At 38.3% G+C, this 24,254-nt stretch overlaps 1 protein-coding gene across 6 annotated transcripts; it reads left to right on the forward strand.

Moving 5' to 3' along the window:
- The first annotated feature begins 55 nt into the window (after window positions 1–55).
- On the forward strand, window positions 56–23,650 carry cmah (cytidine monophospho-N-acetylneuraminic acid hydroxylase). 6 transcript variants are annotated; one of them, XM_051393155.1, is made up of 16 exons: window positions 5,141–5,269; window positions 5,366–5,427; window positions 10,107–10,318; window positions 10,408–10,499; window positions 12,364–12,473; window positions 12,986–13,176; window positions 14,101–14,181; window positions 14,308–14,374; window positions 15,066–15,147; window positions 15,261–15,398; window positions 16,028–16,163; window positions 16,318–16,461; window positions 17,887–18,061; window positions 19,101–19,217; window positions 19,665–19,780; window positions 22,309–23,650. In XM_051393155.1, the coding sequence occupies exons 3-16, from the start codon at window positions 10,113–10,115 to the stop codon at window positions 22,451–22,453; spliced, it is 1,800 nt and encodes a 599-aa protein (XP_051249115.1). In that variant the 5' UTR covers window positions 5,141–5,269; window positions 5,366–5,427; window positions 10,107–10,112; the 3' UTR covers window positions 22,454–23,650. The 6 variants fall into 6 exon arrangements, with proteins under 6 accessions (XP_051249117.1, XP_051249114.1, XP_051249116.1 ...); XM_051393157.1 differs by lacking the exons at window positions 5,141–5,269; window positions 5,366–5,427 and adding an exon at window positions 56–170; XM_051393154.1 differs by lacking the exons at window positions 5,141–5,269; window positions 5,366–5,427 and adding an exon at window positions 112–277.
- The last annotated feature ends 604 nt before the right edge of the window (window positions 23,651–24,254 follow it).

Here is a 24,254-nt window from a genome sequence, read left to right on the forward strand (position 1 = left end):
GGAATTTCCCACAAGAGTTGGGCGTGGTTCACACTTCACTTTATCAGCAACATGCAGCAGAAGAGGCTGACACATGTGAACTTATTTCATAAGACTGGGGGGGTGCTGCAAACTGTGACAAATGCTCTGAAAACCAGATGAGAGAGTGCAAAGACTAAAGCAGCTGAGAGGTTGGTAGATTTAGTCAACCACATATTATTAGATTATTAAATATTATTAAATCTAAAATATTTCAGAAGATTTCATACAGGATCTGATCCATGCCTAAAGAAAGAGGGTAAGTTGATGTTCATTTCACACGTGTTTTACCATTATGTTCCCATCTTTCTGTCTTCAGTGTAGCTCCAGTGCTGAAATCAGCAGAACATATATAGAACATAAATACATTTTGTCAGGAAGTAAAAGTAACAACAGAATGTGAACCAAGTAATTGGTTTATTTTGTTCTACAAGACCCAAAAGTTCACATAAAGTTCACATTCACCAGTCTTTGTATAATATTAATGAACATACATGTGATCGACCAGCAAGAGCATATTTGAGTGTGTGATGGAGGGGCTGATTCTTTATTGATTCTCTTATTATTGAAAGAGTTCCATGTTGCTTCTATTCTCTACGGTGACGGCAACCTGCTGCCTAACCCTGTACTCAAACAGGATGCTGCCGATTTCCTGAGCTACAACGGCTCTGTGCTTCATACAATAATGGCTGAAGTTTGCAGCAGATTCCAGTTACCCAACCTCAGAATTGTTTCTGAGGTTTTGTGAGTTTATGAGCATCCCAAAGGCTTTAAATGTGTGTTTTTGAAAATTTAAATTCATGCACAAAATCCAAAATTTTTTACTTCAGGCAAACAATTTTTTTTTATTTTCTCCATATTAATGATCGCAATGATCCTACCCTGATCAACAAAGCAACGTTATCCCAACACTGGCATACGTTTGGGGGGCGCTATATGGTTTAAAGTATTGGTCTTAATTATTTTCTTCTTGTCATACTTTTTGGCTGACATCACGTCAGGGTGCTGTGTTGTTGTGTACATGTTGCACAGATGTGTGTTGGTTCAGTCAACCGCCAGTTCAATTCAAAATATGTTCTCGCGAGTATGGTCAACACCCAAGCCCAACTGCCCGCAAGAAATACAGTAAACTCAACTTTAAGGGCATGCCTATTCAGCACTGTTCTACTACAGTGGCCTCCATTTGACTTGTAAGGAGAACTCCTACAAGCTTCTAAATCACATCCATAATTTCTTGTCAAACTGATGCCTCCACTGTTAAGTGTTCAACATGCTCACGTACTCCACTCTCAAGTACTCAGTTGCTCTGTGTGGGGCTTGCATATCTGCTCCACTGGACGCTTTGTTCATTTAGGGGAAATGAGGAATTTCCTGAATATCAAGGGAAGTGGACAGTGTATGCAGTTAAGGGGACAGCTTTCCATGTTGGAATATTTTGTTGTCGTGCGTTTGAAACTATGTAAGTACTGATTATTTAAGACATCTCCTGTTTGAATCTTATGTTTAATGTTTTACACATTTATGGTGTATACCGGCACACTGTAACAGCTAATATTCAACCCCCTACCATGATTCTGCAGTTCTCTTTAGGGCAGGTGCTGGTTAAATGGGGCTGATGTCAGATATATATCAGATATTGTTAACTTATTACAGTTGTCAACATGGTGGATTAGGCAGATTCAAAGGCCTGGACCCAGTCAGTGTGTATATTTTATCATTATTTAACTTATTTATGTGCAGTTGGTTGTTGCATTTAGCATGTTTGCCACATTATTAGTGTCTTGAATCACATGTTGCTGAATATTACTCTTATGTATGAAATCTGTAACTTCTCAGTTATTCCTATGTTCTCTATAGAACTTCATATTGCCGCTTTGCTTGGGACACGGGAGTGGATTTTCACTACCGTCCCTAAAAATACGCCTGACTTCCCGGAAGAATTACTATTCATTCCGCCCCGTCCTGTTCCTGTTTTGTTTTAGGGATTGGTAGTCTTTAGGCAATGCAATGATTTTGATTTGGTGTTCCCACCGTACTTTTCTTAGATTACTTCTTACTCTATTGTCATCAATCCATCATCAATTATCATGAAACCACAGTCCACACGCGTCATGCAGTGGTCAAGTGGCTACAACCAACTAGCCATCAAAGCGGATGGTAAACATTACAACAAACAACTATGGGTGCCTTGTTAGCTCAGTTGGTAGAGCTGGCGACCCATGTACTGAGACTGAGTCCTTGCTGCAGGGGCCCAGGGTTTAAATGTGGGTAGCCAAAATATCAGAAACACCCCTAAAACTCTCAACAGCATCTAAACCACAACTACAAACAGCATCTACAACAGGTAGTTCCTAGTAGTCAAAAGAGGTCTACAATGCAGCCCATGTTAGGTAATCGTACAGGATGAAACTAGATAATTATTGTTGCCGGATGTTGAGTTTTTGTAGGGGTTCTGGTTGTTCCTCATTGTACACTGTGCACCACTGAAGCAACTCTGGTCTCAATGTCAGCCTGCCTTTGCATTGCATATAAGCTGCAATACTGTTTGTGGCCAGAGGATGGCAGTAGCAGGCCATATTGGGGTGTGCATTTTCTTTGCCCGATAACAGTTGGAAACCGAATGTCTCCCGTGAGATATCAGCATTTGGTTCAGTCCTTTTTGATCATTCTTGTAATAGAGCTTATTCCTAGTGAAGTTATACTTGAGAAAAGACAAGGGCGTTGTTTTAGAACACATTCCTTAAAGGAAAGTTAAAAAACTACAAACAAGTCTCTCCCCTCTACCCATAACTACAGCTACATACAAACACATCACACTGTGTGTAGGGGGCACCAATGATCATTAATCATAGTAATCACAATCTAATAGACAGGGCGTAGCAGGGATGTGCACAGACATTTTGGGGGACAGGGGCTCAAGCTAAAAAAGGGGCACGCACCCCACCTACAAATTATCCATTCCCAACCCGATGTTGCCTCACTGTTCCAACACTTCAAATCACAATTTTGACATGTTATCATGAAATGTATTCATCGTTCTATTGTTTGGACCAGTTCAGTCACAGCAGATCAGTGGTTTCTTCTAGAGAGGAAAATGATGAAGGATACATACATTTGATGGCATCCAAACAGATGATGTACAAGAGCCTGGCTGATTTTAAGAGAGAACAATTCACCAATGCGAGATAAGGAGTAAATTTCTGAGCTGGAATGAAAAAAATAGACCTTTTCTGTGTGGATTATGTGTTTCTTTTGAACAAACGTGACTATACAAAGGTACTTAGTTGTGCTGTGCTTTCCCATCTCACGTCAGCATTGTAAACAATGGAGTTTGAGCACTTTCTACTGCACAATGTAATGCAATTAATTACTTTAAATGCATTTTCTGTTCTACTAATTGTTTTCACATAAAGCCCTACATATATGCCAATACCTGTCTGTGCATAGTATTACAATCAGCAGGTGATCCAAATTAATTACTCACATGTTTATCATTGGGTCTCTCAAATTAAGCCTAGATTGGAAAATCGAGTCAAAAAATCAAAAGAAAGTCCACTGCAATCAGATTTAAGCAAAACAAGTTACAATCATGTTTCTGCCTCTATAACACTTCATCGCAGCCTTTCTCTGTTGGAAATGAAAACACCATGCTTCAGGGGCTCTGAACCTGTTCGAAAGGAGGGCGCAGGCAGTTGCTCCGTGCCGTTTTTGGATGAAGACTGATGATGTTTTCAACTGTATAAACTTCTAATTACATCCGGTGGCATTTGATTGAATTGAAGCATGCACTCTGGATAACGCGTGCGTCATTGCACCGCTTTGAAAATGCTTCCTCCAAGAGATAGAACGCCAGAACGGCCCTGCTGCTTCCTCTCCTTCAAGTGGCTGTTTAAGTGAACTTAAGAGATGGCTATCATACATCCTACAGGCACCTGGGAGCACAGTACTGGCAAACCCTTGATCCAACCCAGTACAGACTCAAACGGAAACATTATTTTTGATATATTTTGGCGTTTCTACTGTCGGGAGAATACGTGTTTAAAATATACACACTAAAGAAGATGAGCTTGCGCTTTTGGAGAGGTGTGTGCGCACGTTGATTGCCATAATAATACCAATGCTGGACAGAGCCACCGATATTCATAACAAATACACCAAGCCGAGCCACTCCACCCGGAACTGGAGAGTTCACTTCAGACCACAAAAGCTTGATGAGTACATGCCACGTGTGATAACAGATGTCTCTTTGCAGGAAATGACATACGATACTGTGTACATAAAATGTGTGTGGAAATACAGCTGGTCTCAAGAAATGGTTAAAAGTGTAAACAGGCACAAACATGACAGCTGGCGTGTTGTCAGCAGACACCTTACAAACCAACACTAACTGAAGAAGTTTAACACATGAGTGCAGGGTCAGAGCGGGTCAACTTACAACCCAGGATACTAGACAGTATTAAAGGGCGGGCGGGCCAAGTGACGAAACAGAAACTTACAGGAAAATTCCACTGTCTGTCCCCCAGAGAAAGAAAGAGAGAGAGATTTCGTGAGATTAATGAAAAGTTATTGACCAAAGAAAAAAAAAACAGTTTGGAAATATTCGTCTCTATTTATCTTAGATCTTCCCACTGCAGGGGAGAAAGAGAGCAGTGCTGTTACGCACGGCCGTTCACTGCGTTTACCGTCAACAAATCCTCTGAAAACGGATTATTAATCCATTAATACTGATTTGTTCTCCCTCGAGGCTTGTATTGAAATCAGTGAAATAATTTAAATAGATAAATATAATGTTAGCCCCTACTACTGTTAGACGTCAAGAGGCACCCCATAGACACCCCAGAGAGGCTCAAATACTTGATGAAATTTAGCCCGCAGTTATATCTGTTCAGATGTTTTTAAAGGACAACAATAACCTTTAAAAAAATGTTTTCACAACCACGCTTTTCTAAATGTATGTTCATCTCATGTTTCTTGTTATGACTTTATTGTAGGAGGTACTGCCTCCCTGACCACATGTCTAATGATGAGGAATTTAATGGCAACCTTTCATAACAGTTATATCACTGGATAAACTGGTTTGCATTTGGTAGGGTGTGGCGGAGGAGGATTCGTTTCCATTCCCAATGTTCTGTAAGGCAGATACAGAGTAGACCTTGTTGCTTTATTTGACTCCAATTACTGCATGAGACACTGTGCGGAGACAGAGCCTGACATCTTCTCTTTGGATAAAACAACATCTTTCTTTCTGGAGGTGAGTCAGGTGTTTTAGCTTGTTAAATGTGAAATGAATGAGAGGGGAATCATGTCATTTTATTTAGATCATTTACGTTTTAATTTATTGTTTCAGGCAGGAAAAATTATTTCCCGGGAGTGTAGTTGCAGTTGATGAATTGAACTCATAAACACTCTGTAAGCACACACACACACACACACACACACACACACACACACACACACACACACACACCACCTTTTAAATGTAAGTCTCGTTAATGGAGGAGTGTATGTGTGTTAGTGACATGGCTCTTTAAAGTAGCACATACTGATATTGATATATATCAAGCACTGATAACAGGTTGGAGTCATGGTTGGGTTCAGTTAAGGGAAACTAGTTGTTAAGAATATTTTAGTTAACTGAAATATAAATAAATATTTTTTTTAACTGAAACAAGCAAACAGGCTCTGGCAGTTGAGTGAAACTAAACTATACTGAAAAAAAAATTAAATATATAAGACTACACTAAGTCTGGCGGAAACACATATTGACAACTACCCACTACTGGAAACGTTAGAACTATTTCAGCAGCTACCCACAGGATTTTGGAAAATGTAGTACTACTTGTTTCACTGTATGTCTCCAACACTGACAGTTGTAGATAGTGACTGATGAGACCATGCATAGATTTTACACTATTGTATACATTACAATACTTATATAACTATACTTAATAATCAGAATGACATCATTTGTGGATTCTGATTTCAGACTGCAACACTTGTTTCTCTCTCTGACAAAAGAGTGAGCGTGCCTTTTAAACACACTTGGTTAATACCTACTTGGCTATACCTGCCTCTGCCTGAGACCAATCCCAGCAGACAACAATTCAAGCTCACACTGTAAATAATTTTCCTGTAAAATAACAGTAAAGAGCTGGCAGCAGGGACGCCAGCAATATACAGTTTTTAACGGTATTCATCCGTAAAATGATTTTACAGTAGTAGACTGTAAACAAGAAATACGGTATATTTCTGTTATTCTATAATTTACGGTAAAGAGCTGGCAGCGGGAACGCCAGCAATATACTGTAATTCTAAGGTATTCATACTGTAAATTGACTTTACAGTAGTAGTCTGTAAACCAGAAATACAGTATACTTCTGTATTCAAACTGTTAAATGATTTCACAGTCTAATACAGTAAAAAAATAAAATAAATGCAGCATATTTCTATGATTATTTGGAAATTACAATAATATTCTGTTTAACTTGTTACTTTAACTTCTCAGTTTACTGTAGACAGACACAGTAGATAATATAATAACAAAGTTTAGCAGTTTCCTAAAATATTAGTCTTAATTGCAATCAATATTAGAACTTCATTATTCTCAGGGCTCTCAGACAATTGCTTCAGCACTTTTTGTGAATATTGTGCAAAATAAGCAATAAAAATTTAAAAAATGGAAAAAAAGAAAATAAACCCTGTTGGACGACACTGAGAAGAGATTTCGAGTAGCAAACAGAAACAGCCTAGTAGTGTCTGCTTTAGACTATGGCGATAAACTTAACTTTATTCTTAAATTGCTTGTCAGAGCATAACCTGCTTGTCAGGGCATGACCTATAGCTGACTTTTTGGGCCAATGTCAATATTATTTAATATTGCCTTCAACACATAAGTTTGAACACTTGTTCAATAATACAATGGGTCTAAGAAAAAGACCAACGCAACAAATACAGAGGAAATAAGAGTTTAACCTTTCCTGTGAGGTATGCTTATGTTCTTGCATAAGATTTTAGTTTTAAAATACAATCTCAGAATTTACTGCAATAAACTGCTGCCAGCAAAAATATACAACAGTAAGAGAAGTTTGAAACACATAAAACTACTTAAAATAGTCCTGTGAGTTAGATTAAAATTTCCTCAAAACTCAACTTACATTATAAGATTTACATTATGTAATCTGCAATGCATTTTCTGCTGTCTGTGAAAATGCAGAATATGCAAAATTGACAACATTTACAAATGTAAGAACATTTTCAAAAAGTGCATTAAGGCCATTTCGAAACTATTACAGTAGAGTTAGAACATTTTGACAATATGCATCAATAACATGGATCAAAAACAACATTTAGGGAAGAAAACTTTAATAGGCACCTGTGCCAATGCAAGCTTGCGACTTGCAGTTAACTTCTTAAAATAGTCTGTGAGGTAGGTTTTTGTTTTTACGTCTTAAAATAGTCTGTGAGGTAGGTTTGTGTTTTTACGTCTTAGTTAGTTCCGGTGGGAGTCTGGGTTGGTGTGAACGGCCCTGATTCAAATCTTGTGGATCCAGGAGAGATGACCATCAGTTTGTTAGTCCCTGTTCCTCTGTAGCATTATTCCAGTGTTGCCACTGTTAAACAATAACAAACAAATATTATACAATCAGGAATGTACAATATACCCTCCAAGCTAATGCTTATAAAGCTAATAATACCAGTTCTCTTGTGGCTTAATGTGGCAATGCCAGACTGTCAAAACAACACATGAACAAACCGAACTAGCTGAATTCCGTTAGCTCATTGTAAAACACACTTCATTAAAAGTCACATACAAAATAAAACTCACCAAAACTATCTCTAGGCGATGTTCCAAAAATCCTATGGTTTGGTTGAAATAAATCGTTAACCACCGGGCAAGATATAATTATTCCAGTAGTCTAATGCTATTTTCCATCTGCCGATGTTGGCCTCACGTTAAGAGGTGCTGCTCCTCGGATGCAGACCAAGATTAAACAAAGAAAATAAGATTTTAATTAACTTACCGTTTAATTTTGTAGATGCAAGACCGGAATGATGGTGATGAAGACCTGTGATATATCCGCTAAACTGTGCATCCTGCTGTCCTCTTCTGGAAAATTTCCAAAAAATACTGTAGTGTCCTGTAATTTAAAACATCAGGATACTGTTTACGGCCTCGGTCCTGTTGCTCCAAGTTAAGAAGCCCACAATGCATTGCTAACTACAGTACTACGCTGTTAAACATGAAAACAGTATTTTAGTGTTGAAAATTGGCTGTAAATTTACAGAAATTGCTTACAGTGCACATTCAGATTGCACATTAGACAAGTAACGCCTCAGTCATATTATATGACTTAGAGTCAAGTAACACTTAGCTGTAGGGGGAAACCTGAGCACCTATAGGAAATACACACAGTCATGGAAATAACATGCAAACTCAGTACAGACTCTACAGAAAGAGTACTACACAACTTGCTGATGCTAATTTATCCATTTGAGTTGTCATTTCTGAAGTTTGAAGTTACTCTACTAGTTAAAAATTGACTTGAAACTAAGATTTTATTCACTTTTACGCATCTTATCTCCATAACTGTGTAACTCACCTCCCATCTGCCTTTGATGCTTTCCAACTCTCACTGTGTTAGATATTGCAGTATATAAGCAGTTAAACCCTGGATATCACAGCGCAGTATGGTTTATCACAAATGACACATTTTATATCCACCTTCTGATAAGCAAAATTCTGCTAGGGGGCCATCAGTCTACAGGCTCAGGCTGCAGCAAGTCTCAAAAGCTAGTCATTCATAGTCATAATCAACATTTAAATTCAATATTATAATAGTCAGTGTCAATCCAGTGCTTTGAGAGACTAGATAATCAGTCTTATTTTAAAATAATCTGTGTCTATGAGGTGTACCGTCATGCCCATATTATCCTGACTGGTTCCCAGAGAGTTTCATTTGGTGCTCGCGCATATGAACCCAGCACGTTCGACCAGTTACATTTTGCGAGCTGCTGTTAGTAAACCCTGCTGCCTGTTGGTGTTTATCAAACGTAATACAATAGTTGTAATAAGTAATGAATAGCTGCACTGTCAGCTGTTAATGAGACAGACAGCGGAGAGAGAGCTCCAAGCTGCACATCAACTTAACATTACTGTTATTTACTGGCTTCACACTGGGGGAGAACACGACTTCACCTGATTTCTCTTCCCAATCTCATGGTTCCCCATTCACTATCATTGTACTTCATCCTCTCATCAAAGTTGTAAACACTGACACCCGCTTTTACATGAGGCAGGGTCCTACATTTTTTAAAAATCCTTCCCACTGTAAAAGATTTTTTTTAGCCTTTAAAACTTTTTTCATCACGATAACAGCAACCTGACTCTGTTTGACCTGAATGGAATGGAACCTTGTATCATTGGTAACACTTCTTCAGTGAAGGAAGAATGGAGCTAGCTGACTGTACTTGATTTTCATCCAGCAAATAGCCAAAATGACAGGTAGTGGGTCCTCTAATGTGTCATGTTAAACCTGTTTAACCACCATGTTTCTACAGTAGCCCACAATGGACAGACCAAACACTGGCTCTGGTGTTTTTCATACATTTTGTAGCTGTGGCTTCCAGTATACAAAGAACAAAGAACAAAAAACAATATAATTTTCCCTGTCACAATATAAGCAAACAATTTATCAAATTTCAAAACTATGTAGGAATTGCGGTGCTCAGAAATGGGCAGAAATATGATTGACAGTGGCTTCCAACCTGGTGGTCGGGGCTGCCACAGGGGGTAGATGAAGATTAACATGAGGCATTGAAACATTGTTATTTTGATCAGAAATGAAATAAAAAATTAAATTTCTGGGTTGCCCTGGTCATCCCCTCTCCTTCCCCCTTTCCTGTCACTGTTCTGGGAAATACTGCTGTAAAGCACTGCTAAGAATCTTGTGGTCAATATCACTTTACCTCTAAGTAGATTATGTTAAACAAAGATTAGGAGGTTATGGTCAAGTGATCTTGTTTCAGAAGTGCAAACTTAAAACCGTGCTTAAAATAAAAAAATGTTTTGGTCTGTTGTCAAATTTTAGGTAAAAATGACCCCTCAAAGTGCGCAGGTGTTGCTGGCACTGAATGCTGAAGCAGTCGGCTCACTTAAAGAGGGAGTCAATTTCAAGAAGAACCCAGAGGACGGTAAATGTTACATCATATACAAGAACAAAGATGGCCTTAAAGCATGCAAGAACCAATGCAAACACCAAGGAGGGTTATTCATCAAAGACATCGAGGACTTGGATGGCAGGTGAGGTCATTCTGCCAGAAAAAGTACCAGTATCATGCTGTGTCAACAAACTGTTTTATTCCAGCTGACAGGCTGCTCTGTTCTCACAGGACTGTTAAATGTACCAAACACAACTGGAAGCTAAATGTGTCAACAATGAAGTACGTGAATCCACCAGACTGCTTTTTGCAGGATGAGCTTGGTAAGTTCTGCCCCTATTTCTTTTGTTTTTTTTCTGACTGTTCAGTTAGTCTGCCCTGGTCTAATTCATTTTTTTCAGATACAGATGAAAGAGTCCTGACACTCCTCCTCACTTTTTAACCCTATCCCTTACCCTCACCTGCTCTCAATTATATCATACTGTGGTTGTCATTGTGTGCATTGAGCAGAGGTTAACAAAAGACCAAACCAAATGTTGGCTGCCTGCGGAAATATTGGCCAAGCCAGAGACATTCGAGGCTACTCAGATTTTTGGCTTCGATAAGGAAGACAGAACAATTTGTACAAATTATAAATGATCCCAACAGACATAATAGCCTATATAATGTAATTACAAATATGTGGACAACTCTCTTTTTCTGGCAGATCTTTCTCTCACTGTAGCTTGGTTTCTCCTTTTACCTTCACTTTTTAGCTACAAAGGTTCATGGATACAGAATGACCACCCAGTTTGTAGATAAAAACAGCTCATTTTTTAGGTAACAAAAAACACGATTCTTATTTTCAGGTGATTATACACTGATAAAAACAAAGTTTTGCATATGATATTCAATTTCATCCAATAGATCCCCCTAAACAGTACACACTGGACCTTTAAGTATTATTTATTAAGAGTTTAACACTCCAGAACTCAGGGAGTCTGCTACATCAGGAATATGTCCTACGAACTGTCCTCTGATGACATGTTGCATATGAAAGGGCTCATCAGGAGCGTTTTAGCACTTTTCAGCATGTTGTTTTGGTTTACATCCCAATTGCAATGTTTCGGTTCACTCTGATGGCCCTCATCGGTCATTTCCAGTAGTAGCCTGCTTTGTTCAATGAAAAATGAATAAAAAATTGAATGAAAACACTACTTGCTCAGCACTAAACAGCAAACACAGTTAGAGACCAGCTGTCAGCAGCTAAAGGAGAGTTCCCAAATGATCCCAAATGAATGCTAATGTTACTCTCTAACTGCTGGATGTATAATAAAAAAAATTATAATATCAACTTAAAATGTGATAATAAGAAAATCAGTGTCAATGCAGGTTTCAATATTGCTACATCCTGATTAGTGCACAGAAATAAGAAGTCATCACCTTTTTGCAGCTAAAGGTAAAGTGTACCAGTACACGGGTATTAATTAACTGTACTTTCACGGAAGGTTTCTGGGAGGTGTTCGCAAACACTGTCATTAATGCAAACTGAAACGAGGACCCGTTCTATTGACTTTTCACTGATCCGTGAGGGGAAAAAAAGAGTTGGTTTCTATTTTTTTTGGCATCGCTTCAAAGCTGAAAGCTGTTTGACTGCTGATGTCATGACTCTACCTGATTACTGAAGCATCATTTAATATAAAAACATGTGTGTATGACCTAACAAACAACGAGTAAATGTAGAAATAGATGAGTAAATGCATACAAAACGATTCAAGGCAGAAAACAAATCTAAATATATGAAACATTTCTTCTCTTTTTCAATTGAGGCCACAATTCAACTCACAGCCAGATATCCTGTTGTGCAAAATCAGTAAACTGTGATGCTTACAGGATGATATAAATGGTCGTGCCAGGAGGAGATAACCTTATTTCCCACTGTTAGATGCTGCTATTGTCAACACAATGTTTGTAAAAGGAATGCCCAGCTTCAAAGTCGTAACTCAAAATTAAATCCCTCTCACGATCTATAACTTAAAGCATTTGTGAGAAAGTTTGCATTCTTGATTAATTCTGTAAAACTGTGAGTAAAGCTCAACAAGAGTGGAGCTGTGAGTCAAAGTAACATTACCATGGTAGTTTATCTCTTAAGACAATGTAAATGCCTTCTGCATATCCAGATGAGCATGTATGTTATGTGGCACACAGATGTAGAGATTATGGATGACGGGGGGCTTCAGTTGGTCGAGTTGAACCCCATCGACCCCTGGCTGGCTGACCCTCGAGAGCCTCTGGAGCTCCAGAAAGGAGAAGTCAAAGTATGTATCCTGCTGTTCACACAGTCTACTCTTTACACCACACCCCACATTAATAACACTTTAATTCTTACATCAAAATCTATAGAAATACAGAGTTTAGAAAACGTTCAAGTTAAAATTTGGACACGTTTTAATTTAGTCTTGTGGAGACATTTAAGGATTGCAGCAGAAAACACAAACAGCTATTAAAAACTGTGAAATTGTGTAATGAAATTGTATAAAATTATCTCCTTTTTTACTTAAATGCTCATTTATGTTTAATGCAGAGTGTCAACACAATAACAGCCATATGACATACATTATCATTATTGTGTTCTGTAAAAAGACAAACAATTGTTTGCTTTCCCTAAAAAATCCTCCACAGTGATGGTTCTATGTGTCTTCTCTTGGACAGTAGCCAGCTCTGTTCACAGTTTATAAGCGTTGTCAGATCTGTCTATTGCGACACAACCGAATCATCAAGGTAATAATGTGACATCTGACACCTGTAAAATTCTGAACTTCCCTCCCAGGTAACGTACTTAACCCACGCCTGCATGGAGCTGCAGCTGGGACAGAGGCGGTTCATGTTCGACCCGTGGTTAAAGGGTCCTGCATTTGCCAGGGGCTGGTGGCTTTTCCACGAGCCTCCAGCAGACTCCCTGGACAGACTGTGTGCAGCAGATCTCATCTACATCAGCCATATGCACTCTGACCACCTCAGGTAAACTCTGTAGATGTTGTTAAGTAGATACTTTTCCTTTTAATAATAACCCGTCATCCACGTCACAGTAGAGATTTTCTAATGCCATTTTTCCCTTCCCAATTCCCGGTTATGTTCCATTTCTGCCAATAGATCGTCCTAAATGTTACATGCTGGATCTTTAAATAAGGCTTCAATGGCAAAACAACTTTTAAATACCATTACTGGTGCAACTTGTCTGAACATAACACTTAGTCATTACTGGCCCCACTCCCTGTCACGTACCAGGTGCCAAATGTCTCTCATACATAACTGCTACAGGATTTATTCTCACCTTTCTTTGTTCAGCTTTGTTATCCTTTTTTTTTTTTATCTCTCTCTTGACATCAGAACGGTTTGGGGGGAGTGGGTTTCCGAAGCTATTTGACCATCTGACAAGCACACCTGCATAAGCATTCTGGCAGCATTACTTCTATTTTTGCGCCCACACACCACAACTAAGATAGTCAATGTATTTTTAAAGATCAGAAGAATGATGAATCATGGAAAAAAACACGAGCCAAACAATGACAATGAGCTGCTACTGTAAAAAAAAATTACAAAAAGACATTACGCCTTATATACCTAATATTTGCCTCCATTATATATTAATTAATATAAGAATTACGATAAATCAAAACTATATATATATGTTTTTGTGTTTTCCTTTATATCTGTAACATTTCCTGTCAAATGCGGAAGTGCATTGTATTCAGCACAGAAAACAAGTCTTTCAAAAATCTCTTGATCTTGTAAGGAGATGTCAAGTCATAATTATATCTAATAGGCATGCAGTGGGCGCGGTAAATCCAGGTTCAAACTTGTCATGGCTTAGGAATATCATTCACTCATAGCTTAGGATGTATAATGCCTTGTAGGGATCTAACCTGTCCTGTTCTTTTCTAGTTACCCCACACTGAAAGACTTGTCAAAGAGGAGGCCAGATGTCCCCATTTATGTTGGTGACACACTGAGACCTGTCTTTTGGTTAGTAAATGAATGGAGTTCAGTTAAATCCATTAAATTTATCATTTAAAAAATATTTTTATTGTGTTCTAAGTAAGTGTTACTCTGTTATTTGTGTGTCCCTCTCTCTCTGTCTTGATGCAACAGGTATTTGGAGCAAAGCCAAGTCAAGCTGACCAACATCAATGTTGTTCCCTTTGGTGTCTGGCAAGATGTAAGTTACTGCTATCTGGTCCAAGGACAGGTTTTTTTTTTTATTCATTTTATGCAATATATGGTCTAGAACCACCATATATAGCCAAATAAATCCTGGATTATATCAAAGCTTAAGCACAGAGGCAATGTTGAAATTATGTCTGCAGACACAGCAGCCATTTCGACATGAAATAGTAGGGTAAACACAGGTGTAACCAATGATACTAAAAAAGGCTATGTTCCATTTAGTGTAGCCGAGCACTCTGACTCTAAGTGCGAAGTACATTAATTGTCAATCATTTTTCTAATGAGCACCACATGACCCTGTAAAAAAGTGAAACTATAGTAAATAAAGGTCAAATAAATGTACTGTTTGAATTATATTTCATTTCTAATTAGTATACTATGATCTTGTAAAATGGTGTCTGATAGATTATCAGGATATCCTATTTTGTTTTAAATTATAATATCATTTTGTATTTAGTACCTGAGTATGGTATATTTTGGGTCTAATACGGCATTATATGCGGTTTGAATAAGATGTTCACTTACTGTCTAATAAAGGATATAATTTCCAATTTGGGTCTACACTGATATAAATTAGGCTTTTTACATCCTATTAATGTACCCTAAGGTATAGTGCCAATTCTGCTACCACGATAATAACTATAATGTATTTAGTGGCTACCCTGTCCCTTGGTTTATATCAGATTGACGAACACCTGAGATTCATGATCCTGATGGATGGCGTACATCCCGAAATGGACACCTGCATCATCGTTGAATATAAAGGTACATACTTTTCAATGACTTTTCATATTTTAAATTAATATATATTATTGTAATATTTAAATTTTTTTTTACCAACACTAGAGTTGCAGAGTAAAAAACATACATATTTGCAGGCCACATGATCCTGAATACTGTGGACTGCACCAGGCCAAACGGGGGAAGGCTACCAGAGAATGTGGACTTAATGTTGAGTGACTTTGCCGGGGGGGCATCTGGATTCCCCATGACCTTCTCCGGAGGGAAATACAGTGGTGAGGCTCACTTCAGTGGTTAAGCATTTCATCTCACTGCACACCACAGTATAGTTAAGTTTAAATATTTTTATATACATCGCAATTTATCCTAAATGTAATAATTTAGTCTATCCATGTTGGTCCTTTTATTTTCCCTTTCGACTGGAACTACTGAAAGATAAAGTTATACCCTCATGAAAAATTTTAGGTTTGTCACAAAATTTGTCTTAAAAGTTCAGCTTACCTACATTACAGGTTTAATATTAGATAGATAGATAGAAAGATAGATAGATACTTTATAATCCCGAGGGAAATTCAAGTATCCAGTAGCATACAAAATACAAAACATACATTAAACATTAGACTAAAATTAAAATCCCTAACCTTAAGAATAGAATTAAAAATAAAATAGAAGATAAAATATAAAGTACTATATATATATAAAATTAACAGTAGCTACAGTAAACAGTGCAAATGGAAGTAAAACAAATGGATGTGCAAATACAGGTAGAGAATTGGTATTCCAAACAATGGCGTTAATATTTCAAAGTTAGGGAGCAATATAAAGATCTGACATCTTTTTTTAATACACATTTGATGTGTACCACACTGCTGATGTAAAGATGATGGTATATGACTGTACCCAGATTCCTGGAAGGAAGAGTTTATCAAGAATGAAAGGAAGAAGCTGCTGAATTACAAATCTCAGCTGGTGAAGTCCCTGCAGCCCAGGATCTACTGCCCCTTCGCTGGATATTTTGTGGAGGCTCATCCATCAGACAGGTAGAGTATGTATATATATGTGTATATACACAGATTATCTTGTAGAATAATCAACAATGTGAACAAAAAGTAACTATTGTATGTGTAAAAACCTGGCTCAGTGGTTCTCTTGTGTCCTTCCAAAAGTGAATGTTTGTCTCCATTGTGTGTACAGATACATCAAGGATACAAACATTAAAAACAGTGCAGAGGACCTCAATGCGCTCATCAATAAGATCGCACCAGAAATCAAGACATGGACACCCAAGCCAGGCTCTGTGCTGGACCTCGGCCTCGCTCTGAGAGACCCCACTAACAGGTTGACAACACACCCGAGCACTGTGTGTGTGTGTTTGTGTGTTTTATCTCATGTCTGACTGTGGCAAAGAAAAAATGACTCAGTCAGTACTTTACAACTAGATACATTCCAGTACATATGTCAGCACAAGACAGTCTGTTTAGTTTTGGACATCATTTCTATTGGTTATAATAACGCCCTATACAGACCTGCTGAGATATGGGAGCGCGTTAACATGAGCAGCCAGGTGATCAGACAGGTTGTAAACAAGCCTTACGTTTATCCAGATAATCTAAATCAATTAATAGTGGTGAAACTAGAACAAGCAACATTTTCAAGAACAATGCTGTTTCTTTACTGCCAGGATGCCAAATTTTTCTTGGGACATGCAATATAATGACTGAAGCCATTCATTGCTTATTTAAAGCTCCAGTGTGCAACATTCAGGACATATTATACATGGGTATGTGTATAATCACCTAAAAATAAGAATAAGCTGTGTTTTTCTTACCTCAGAATGAGACGTTTTTATCTATACAGGCAGCGTTTCCTCCTTTACCCCGTTGAAGCCATGTTTCTACAGTAGCCCAGAACAGACAAACCAAACACTGGCTAGATAAGGTCTTTCGCTTTTGTCACAGGTTTCACAGCCACCGTAGTTTCCCATAAACAGTTGGAAGAGTAGCAGTATTCAAAAGGTTGCAATCTGGAACTTCATCGCTAGACTGAATGCAACAGCATACTGGTCATGTAGGATCCTTAAATATCTTTCTTGTTTTAAAATGAGTCAGTCAGAGACAGCATTTTCAAACCAACTCACGGAGCAAGCTAACTACAGCTGGTGAAATCTGCCAGCGACAGTTCATTATAACCAAAAACAATCGACAGCTGCTGGCTACGAATAAGAAGCTGCTTTTTTCTACCTTTCAGTCCCTACAGGAAGTTGCGATGATGCACTCACTACAATGAACCAAATTCAACCAATCCCTGTGAGTTCTGTGTGACCTTGCAATTTTGCCCAATCACCACAACTTTTCTGCAAATTTAATCATTTTAACATTGTAGCTTCCCATAAGTTTCACGAATCATAGTGGTCCCATGCGCAAAACGTTGGGCCATACATCACAACTACTAGTGGTTTTATTCTTGCTGGAACAAGTTCCCTCAAATCTCAATTTTTTTTTTTGTTTTTACAGTTTTCAGTGTAAGACATTTTAGGCCACAACAATCCAAAAACTTGACAGAGGTAGCAACAGTAACTAAAGTGTGCTGAGTTTAGCAAAGGGTCGTGGTGAGTATGTTATTATTACCAATAGGAATGATGGCCAAAATACAAAAAAGATCAAAATTGTAATAAAATAAAATGATCCTTTAAAGTGCACATATGAAGTTCCTATTTTATGTGAATACTTATGTGTAATTCCTTTACTACACTACCAAACATAGTGAGGCCATCACCAGTCCCCCAGGCAGTGCAAAAATCTACAAGGACAGTTGGGATTTCGACTTATATGTGGATGAACTGAACAGCGCCATCAGCTGTGAGATATTTAAACATCAAAGCTGGATCCAGTTTTATTACACCTGGGCAGGCTTTCAAAACTACAACCTTGTTATTCGGGTAAATATACTTTACCTCTGTTCTTCCGCAACATCTATGGCAGATGCTCTTCCTTTGCATAAACCTTTCTGGGCACTGTAGCATATTAATAACCTCTGGCAGCACATTTGGTTCTGGTGCTTTGTTCTACTTAAGAGTAATCACACTGAAGAGTCCTGGCTTGATAGTCAGTGCAGTGATAAGATGTAAGTGCAACATCCTGGGAGCAGTTAGCTTCTAGCATTCTCCAAGGTGTGCTCATGTAAGTGATGTAGTGACAGCGCAAAGCACTGACCTCTGGACAGTGGCAGCCTAATTAGCTAACTTTAAATACCAATGTGGGGATACTGAATGGTAGATCTGCTACTGAACTCAGATCAGTGTAATGTGTGATGCTGACAGCACTATAGCTACATGAAGTGCCTTATTTTTGCAGTGATAATTTGAGTCTAGTCTCTTTAATAGCACCACCTATGGCTGTACATAAGCAGCGGTGATGTGCTCACAGTGACAGTACCAACACGATGTTAGGCAGGTATAATGTTTACCATGTTTACCATCTTAGCTTAGTGCATTAACATGCTAACATTTACTAATTAACACTAAACAGTATTTGACAAATTGAAATTCTGAACCAAAGTTAAAAGAATTCATCCACTGGAGATGCGTGTACAAACTTCCAAAACAATCTAATAGTTGTAGAGCGGTTTCATTCTGGACCAAAGTATTGGACCAACTGAACACCACCGCTATCCCTACAGCCATGCTGCTAGCATTGCAAGGACATGTAGAGGTTATATCATGTATGTTTTTAATCTTAGATTTTAATTGACTCTGCTCTATGTCCTCCTCCCCTCTTCCCTTTCCTGCCAGCTTTCAGTGGTCCTCCCCAGCTGCTCTCTCTCTCTCTAAAGCCGCAGTCTGTCCCCCTGGGTAATGAGCTTATTTTAAACTGAAAACTGGTCCTATTGGCTGACCCGCTCTTCCTTTCTTTCTGTTTGCAACTTCAAACTTGATGTCTGTTTGATAAAATGCAAATGTCCCAACATGTATGTTCAAGATGATTGAGACAGATGACAACTTTGAACCCCTTACTGATGGCTACGACTACTTTGTGGACTTTGTGGATCTGTCGTTCCCCACCAAGAGGCCTGACAGAGAGCACTCCTACATAGAGGTGAGGCATTTTAAAGACTAACTAACAACACACAGCAGCATAATAGAGGTGTGGGAAGTGCATACAAAATCCCTGTTATTGTAGCTGACAGGGTCAAAGCTGACACCTATGTACAAAGAAATTCCGATGTACAAGCAAACGTACAGGAATATGAATCATAAAAAAGGTTTGAAGTACAAGGTGTGTCTGTCTATGGAAGTGTCTTGCTGAACAGCAGTCAGTGGCAGTTCCAGCAAACACCGGATTACACAAGCAAGCATTTCACTATTTAGTGGAAGGCTGGACTTATTTAAACATCTGTACCATTCACTTTTATGAGTCTGAAATATTCTTTGTACTTGAAATGAAGATACCCTTTCGCCTTATGACTCACTGCATTATACACATGAACAGGTACTGTATAGACTGGCGCACTAACCCAGACGTTTCTTGGCTCCCTCCCTAAAGATTAAAAACAGGATTGGGGTGATGAGATACGTGGTGCTGCACGGCCATCTCTGGGATGACCTGTACATCGGCTTCCAGAACCGCATAAGCAGAGACCCGGACATCTACCACCACAAGTACACACACTTTATCTCATATAACAAAACCAATAATGACTGTTGTTTAGTTCTGTATATGACAATAAAGACTTTGAATCCTTTCCTCAGTGAGAAAACAGACATTTGATAGGGGCCACTCATTATTTTTGTGCGTGGTTTGGTTGTACAGAATACAAAAATGAAGCATGTGTATTCAGTACATACGTCAGTATTTTGAACACAGGCACACTTTTTAGAAGAGTACTTCAGAACTTTTTTTACATTTTTGAAAGAAAAACAGCATTCATTTCCTCATAGCTTTCACAATGCAGCAGGGCAAATCCACACTTACTGGGAAGCAACGATAAAGGCACATGTAAATATTTGCTGCTTGTTTTAGTTCTAGCCCAATCAGACTCAGTGGTGCATAACTTGAATGCTGGTAAAACATATTTATTTTTGCTTTATCGCTTTCTCTTCAACTGACATTTTGACCTCTTTCAACTGTTAATGCAATAACTCAGTGGTTTCACTTTAACGGAGACTCCCACTGCCTTTATATTATAGTTTAACAGAGTTTATCTGGTGTCATTGCTCCTCAGCTGACACTTTCAGGTCCATTTATAACTCATTGACAATTTCAGTTCCACAATGCTTAAAGTGTAACTAAACCCCTGATAACCTCTGCTAGATCCCTCCCTCCCAGCAAATTAAAAAAATACAGCAGAGATAATACATACAGGGCACATTAATGTTGTGTGTTGATTCGCTCATTGTTTAATAAGTGTGCCACAACACCGGCCACGCTTTCCATGGCTCTAAAACAGAGCGGAGGAGTTTGATAGACAGACAGACAGACAGACAGACAGACAGACAGGCAAAGCACGCCATTTAGTTCGGTTTCTTAGCCTGCCTGCTTTTCGTGGCTGTAAATAGAACTTTTGGCCCTAATTCCTTTTTCCCACCATTGTAGCGATCCACACGTCTATGGGTCCACACAGAAGACAAATGACAGGGAAGCAAAGGGGCAGACAGACATCTACCACCACAAGTACACACACTTTATCTCATATAACAAAACCAATAATGACTTGTTTAGTTCTGTATATGACAATAAAGACTTTGAATCCTTTCCTCAGTGAGAAAACAGACATTTGATAGGGGCCACTCATTATTTTTGTGCGTGGTTTGGTTGTACAGAATACAAAAATGAAGCATGTGTATTCAGTACATACGTCAGTATTTTGAACACAGGCACACTTTTTAGAAGAGTACTTCAGAACTTTTTTACATTTTTGAAAGAAAAACAGCATTCATTTCCTCATAGCTTTCACAATGCAGCAGGGCAAATCCACACTTACTGGGAAGCAACGATAAAGGCATATGTAAATATTTGCTGCTTGTTTTAGTTCTAGCCCAATCAGACTCAGTGGTGCATAACTTGAATGCTGGTAAAACATATTTATTTTTGCTTTATCGCTTTCTCTTCAACTGACATTTTGACCTCTTTCAACTGTTAATGCAATAACTCAGTGGTTTCACTTTAACGGAGACTCCCACTGCCTTTATATTATAGTTTAACAGAGTTTATCTGGTGTCATTGCTCCTCAGCTGACACTTTCAGGTCCATTTATAACTCATTGACGATTTCAGTTCCACAATGCTTAAAGTGTAACTAAACCCCTGATAACCTCTGCTAGATCCCTCCCTCCCAGCAAATTTAAAAAATACAGCAGAGATAATACATACAGGGCGCATTAATGTTGTGTGTTGATTCGCTCATTGTTTAATAAGTGTGCCACAACACCGGCCACGCTTTCCATGGCTCTGAAACAGAGCGGAGGAGTTTGATAGACAGACAGACAGACAGGCAAAGCACGCCATTTAGTTCGGTTTCTTAGCCTGCCTGCTTTTCGTGGCTGTAAATAGAACTTTTGGCCCTAATTCCTTTTTCCCACCATTGTAGCGATCCACACGTCTATGGGTCCACACAGAAGACAAATGACAGGGAAGCAAAGGGGCAGACAGACAGAGAGTGTCTATGATATTTTGCAAATTATGCAAAGACCTTCGCATTTATAAAAACAAATATCTCAGTGAGTTATTTGTTAACTCTTTGCATTGATTTACATTCACAGAGATCAGATGATAATGTTGATACCTGATACGAGGCTCTGTAAAAGCTTTAAAGGTACAAGGAGTCTCTTTATTTCTCTGTAGTTAACAAATGTTAAGCTTCATTGTTTTACCATGTGAAGTGTGATTATTGAAGGGGTGTGTATAAGAAGCAGAAATAGAAATAACACTTATATAAGTTGCATACTGGACCAGGATTTGTGGTTCATACTATTGGAAATATTTTGTAATACATCATGTTTTCTTCGGAGGCGTGTTACACTAATGATACAGGTTTTTGTCGGATCAGATTTTGCTATATCAGTTTTTATAATATGGAACACAGTACTGAGAGATGGAAGCACAATGGACACAACAGTGTTGCTTTTATTCATTATGATGAACAGTTATTGTAAATGTCCTAAACTTAAATATGCCCTGTTGATCTCCAGGTTCTGGAACCACTTCCAGATAGAGCTACCAGTTCGGCGGCCAGATTGGGACCAGTTCCTGCAGCAGCAGCAGCCGACTTCAGTCCAGGAGACTGACACACCAACAGAGGAGCCAGACATATGGAGCTACTGTTTAGTGTTATGAAATGCGTCACAGGAGTGTGAAGAATGCATTTCAACTTCTAAATTTTATTTAGATTAGATTGTACTATGATAAAACAAGTAAATAGTGAAAGAGAAAGAGGAGCTAAGACCAAAACACTATTATACAACGTAAAGAGTGGTTTCATTTAATGAAGGAAATTTAAAGTGCAATTGGCTGCTTTGGGTAGTTGCAGAGAAGAACATACGTAGAAGTTAAATAATCTTGCTTAGTTATCACTGATTTTATTGCACTGTGTTACCTTACAACAATAAGTGAGATCCAATGGCTGCTTGCAACAGCTAAAGCTGAAGTTAAACTTGTATGGTCCATCCAGTACAACAGTTAACAAAACTCCAAAACTTGTACGTATGTACTTTGCAATCGTCACCTGTTCACCTTCTATATTAGTGTAAAATCGGGGCATCAATAAAATCCGGTGTCCTTCAGAGTACAGTATTTATAGCATCGTGGCAATCTCAGACCTTTGATGATTGCATTAACTATTGTAAGGATGTCTCACACAATGGCTACTACTACTAATACTTCTATGTACAATACTACTTCTTCTACTATAATGCTTTATTTGGTTGGAAGTTATGGTGCAGGGTCCAAATTAATCAGGCTACTGATACACATTTCTGTAACACTGAAATAAATATTTTTATATGTATTTGATACAATCCAAAAAGTGTACTTAATACATTCTATCAAAGACACCCATTTGTCAGTGAGTGTAAGACTAAGAGTATGAATTCAAAATAGAATCACTTTATACTGTTATTCAATACCACATTAGTTGTGTATTCATCATTACTCAATTATCATTAATAATCACTGGCTGCACTGTCAAATAATTCCTTATGGAGTACGTAACAGCTTGGCCAAAGCTTGTGAATGTGTGACCACAGAAAATGTGAATTTTGTAGGCTGGTCCAGGTGACCTAATGCAATATCAGTACAGTTGACCACTGCAGCCTGTTCTACACTGTAAACATCTCCTGTTGTTGTTATTTATTTCTGGTTGAAGTACTAGTAGTGCTAGTATTGTAAAAGACTGGGATGACTATAATGTGCTACTAGGAGCCACTCCACTGGTTCCCTTACTACATCCATTGCTAGTTTCTTTGCAAATGAATGTAATATAATGTAAATTATGCTGGAATATAGTTTATTCAGTAATACATTTCTTTAAAGTTACATTTATTGTGTGGGCTTTTTTTGTTCGTTTTTTGGCCACTTTGGGACAGTGGAGCAAGCTGTAAATGCAACACTGACATATAGTAAGGTTAATATGGTGAACATGTTAGCCAACAGTTGTTTTATTATTAATCCAGCAGACACAGACCAAAATTAGTATTAATTTGGAGTTATGTTTCTGGTTAATATTTATTGAAATATCTGTCTCTTTAACAGCTAAATGCTCTTGGGAGCACGGTAGCTCACCTGGTAAAGCATGCACCCCATGCAGGTTGAGTCCTTACTGCAGCAGCCAAGGTTCGATTCCAACCTGCAGCCCTTTGCTGCGTATCATCCCTCTCGCGAAATAATCGGTTATCCCATCGGTTATAACTATTAATTATTGGTTATTGTATTGGCTCAAAAAAATCCATATTGTATATCCCTATTAATTATTCATATGTTTTAATTAGTGCTGTCAGTTAAACGCATTATTAACGGTGTTAACGCAAACCCTTTTTAACGGCGTAAATTTTTTTATCGCAAGATTAATGCCTAGCACACTTTCTAGTTTTTTTCACATGCTGTTGCAACAACTAGTAACGTTAGAAAAACTACAACACCA

The sequence above is a fragment of the Dicentrarchus labrax genome, unplaced genomic scaffold (assembly GCF_905237075.1).
Source record: "Dicentrarchus labrax unplaced genomic scaffold, dlabrax2021, whole genome shotgun sequence".
Lineage (NCBI taxonomy): Eukaryota > Metazoa > Chordata > Actinopteri > Moronidae > Dicentrarchus > Dicentrarchus labrax.

What these genes read in the sequence shown, in the direction of transcription:
- cmah (XM_051393153.1), top strand. Translation starts at nt 5,201, where the DNA reads ATGAGACACTGTGCGGAGACAGAGCCTGACATCTTCTCTTTGGATAAA. An exon ending in ATGCACTCTGACCACCTCAG is followed by an intron (nt 13,177 to 14,100) that starts GTAAACTCTGTA and finishes GTTCTTTTCTAG; the next exon opens with TTACCCCACACTGAAAGACT. An exon ending in CTGAGAGACCCCACTAACAG is followed by an intron (nt 16,462 to 17,886) that starts GTTGACAACACA and finishes TACCAAACATAG; the next exon opens with TGAGGCCATCACCAGTCCCC.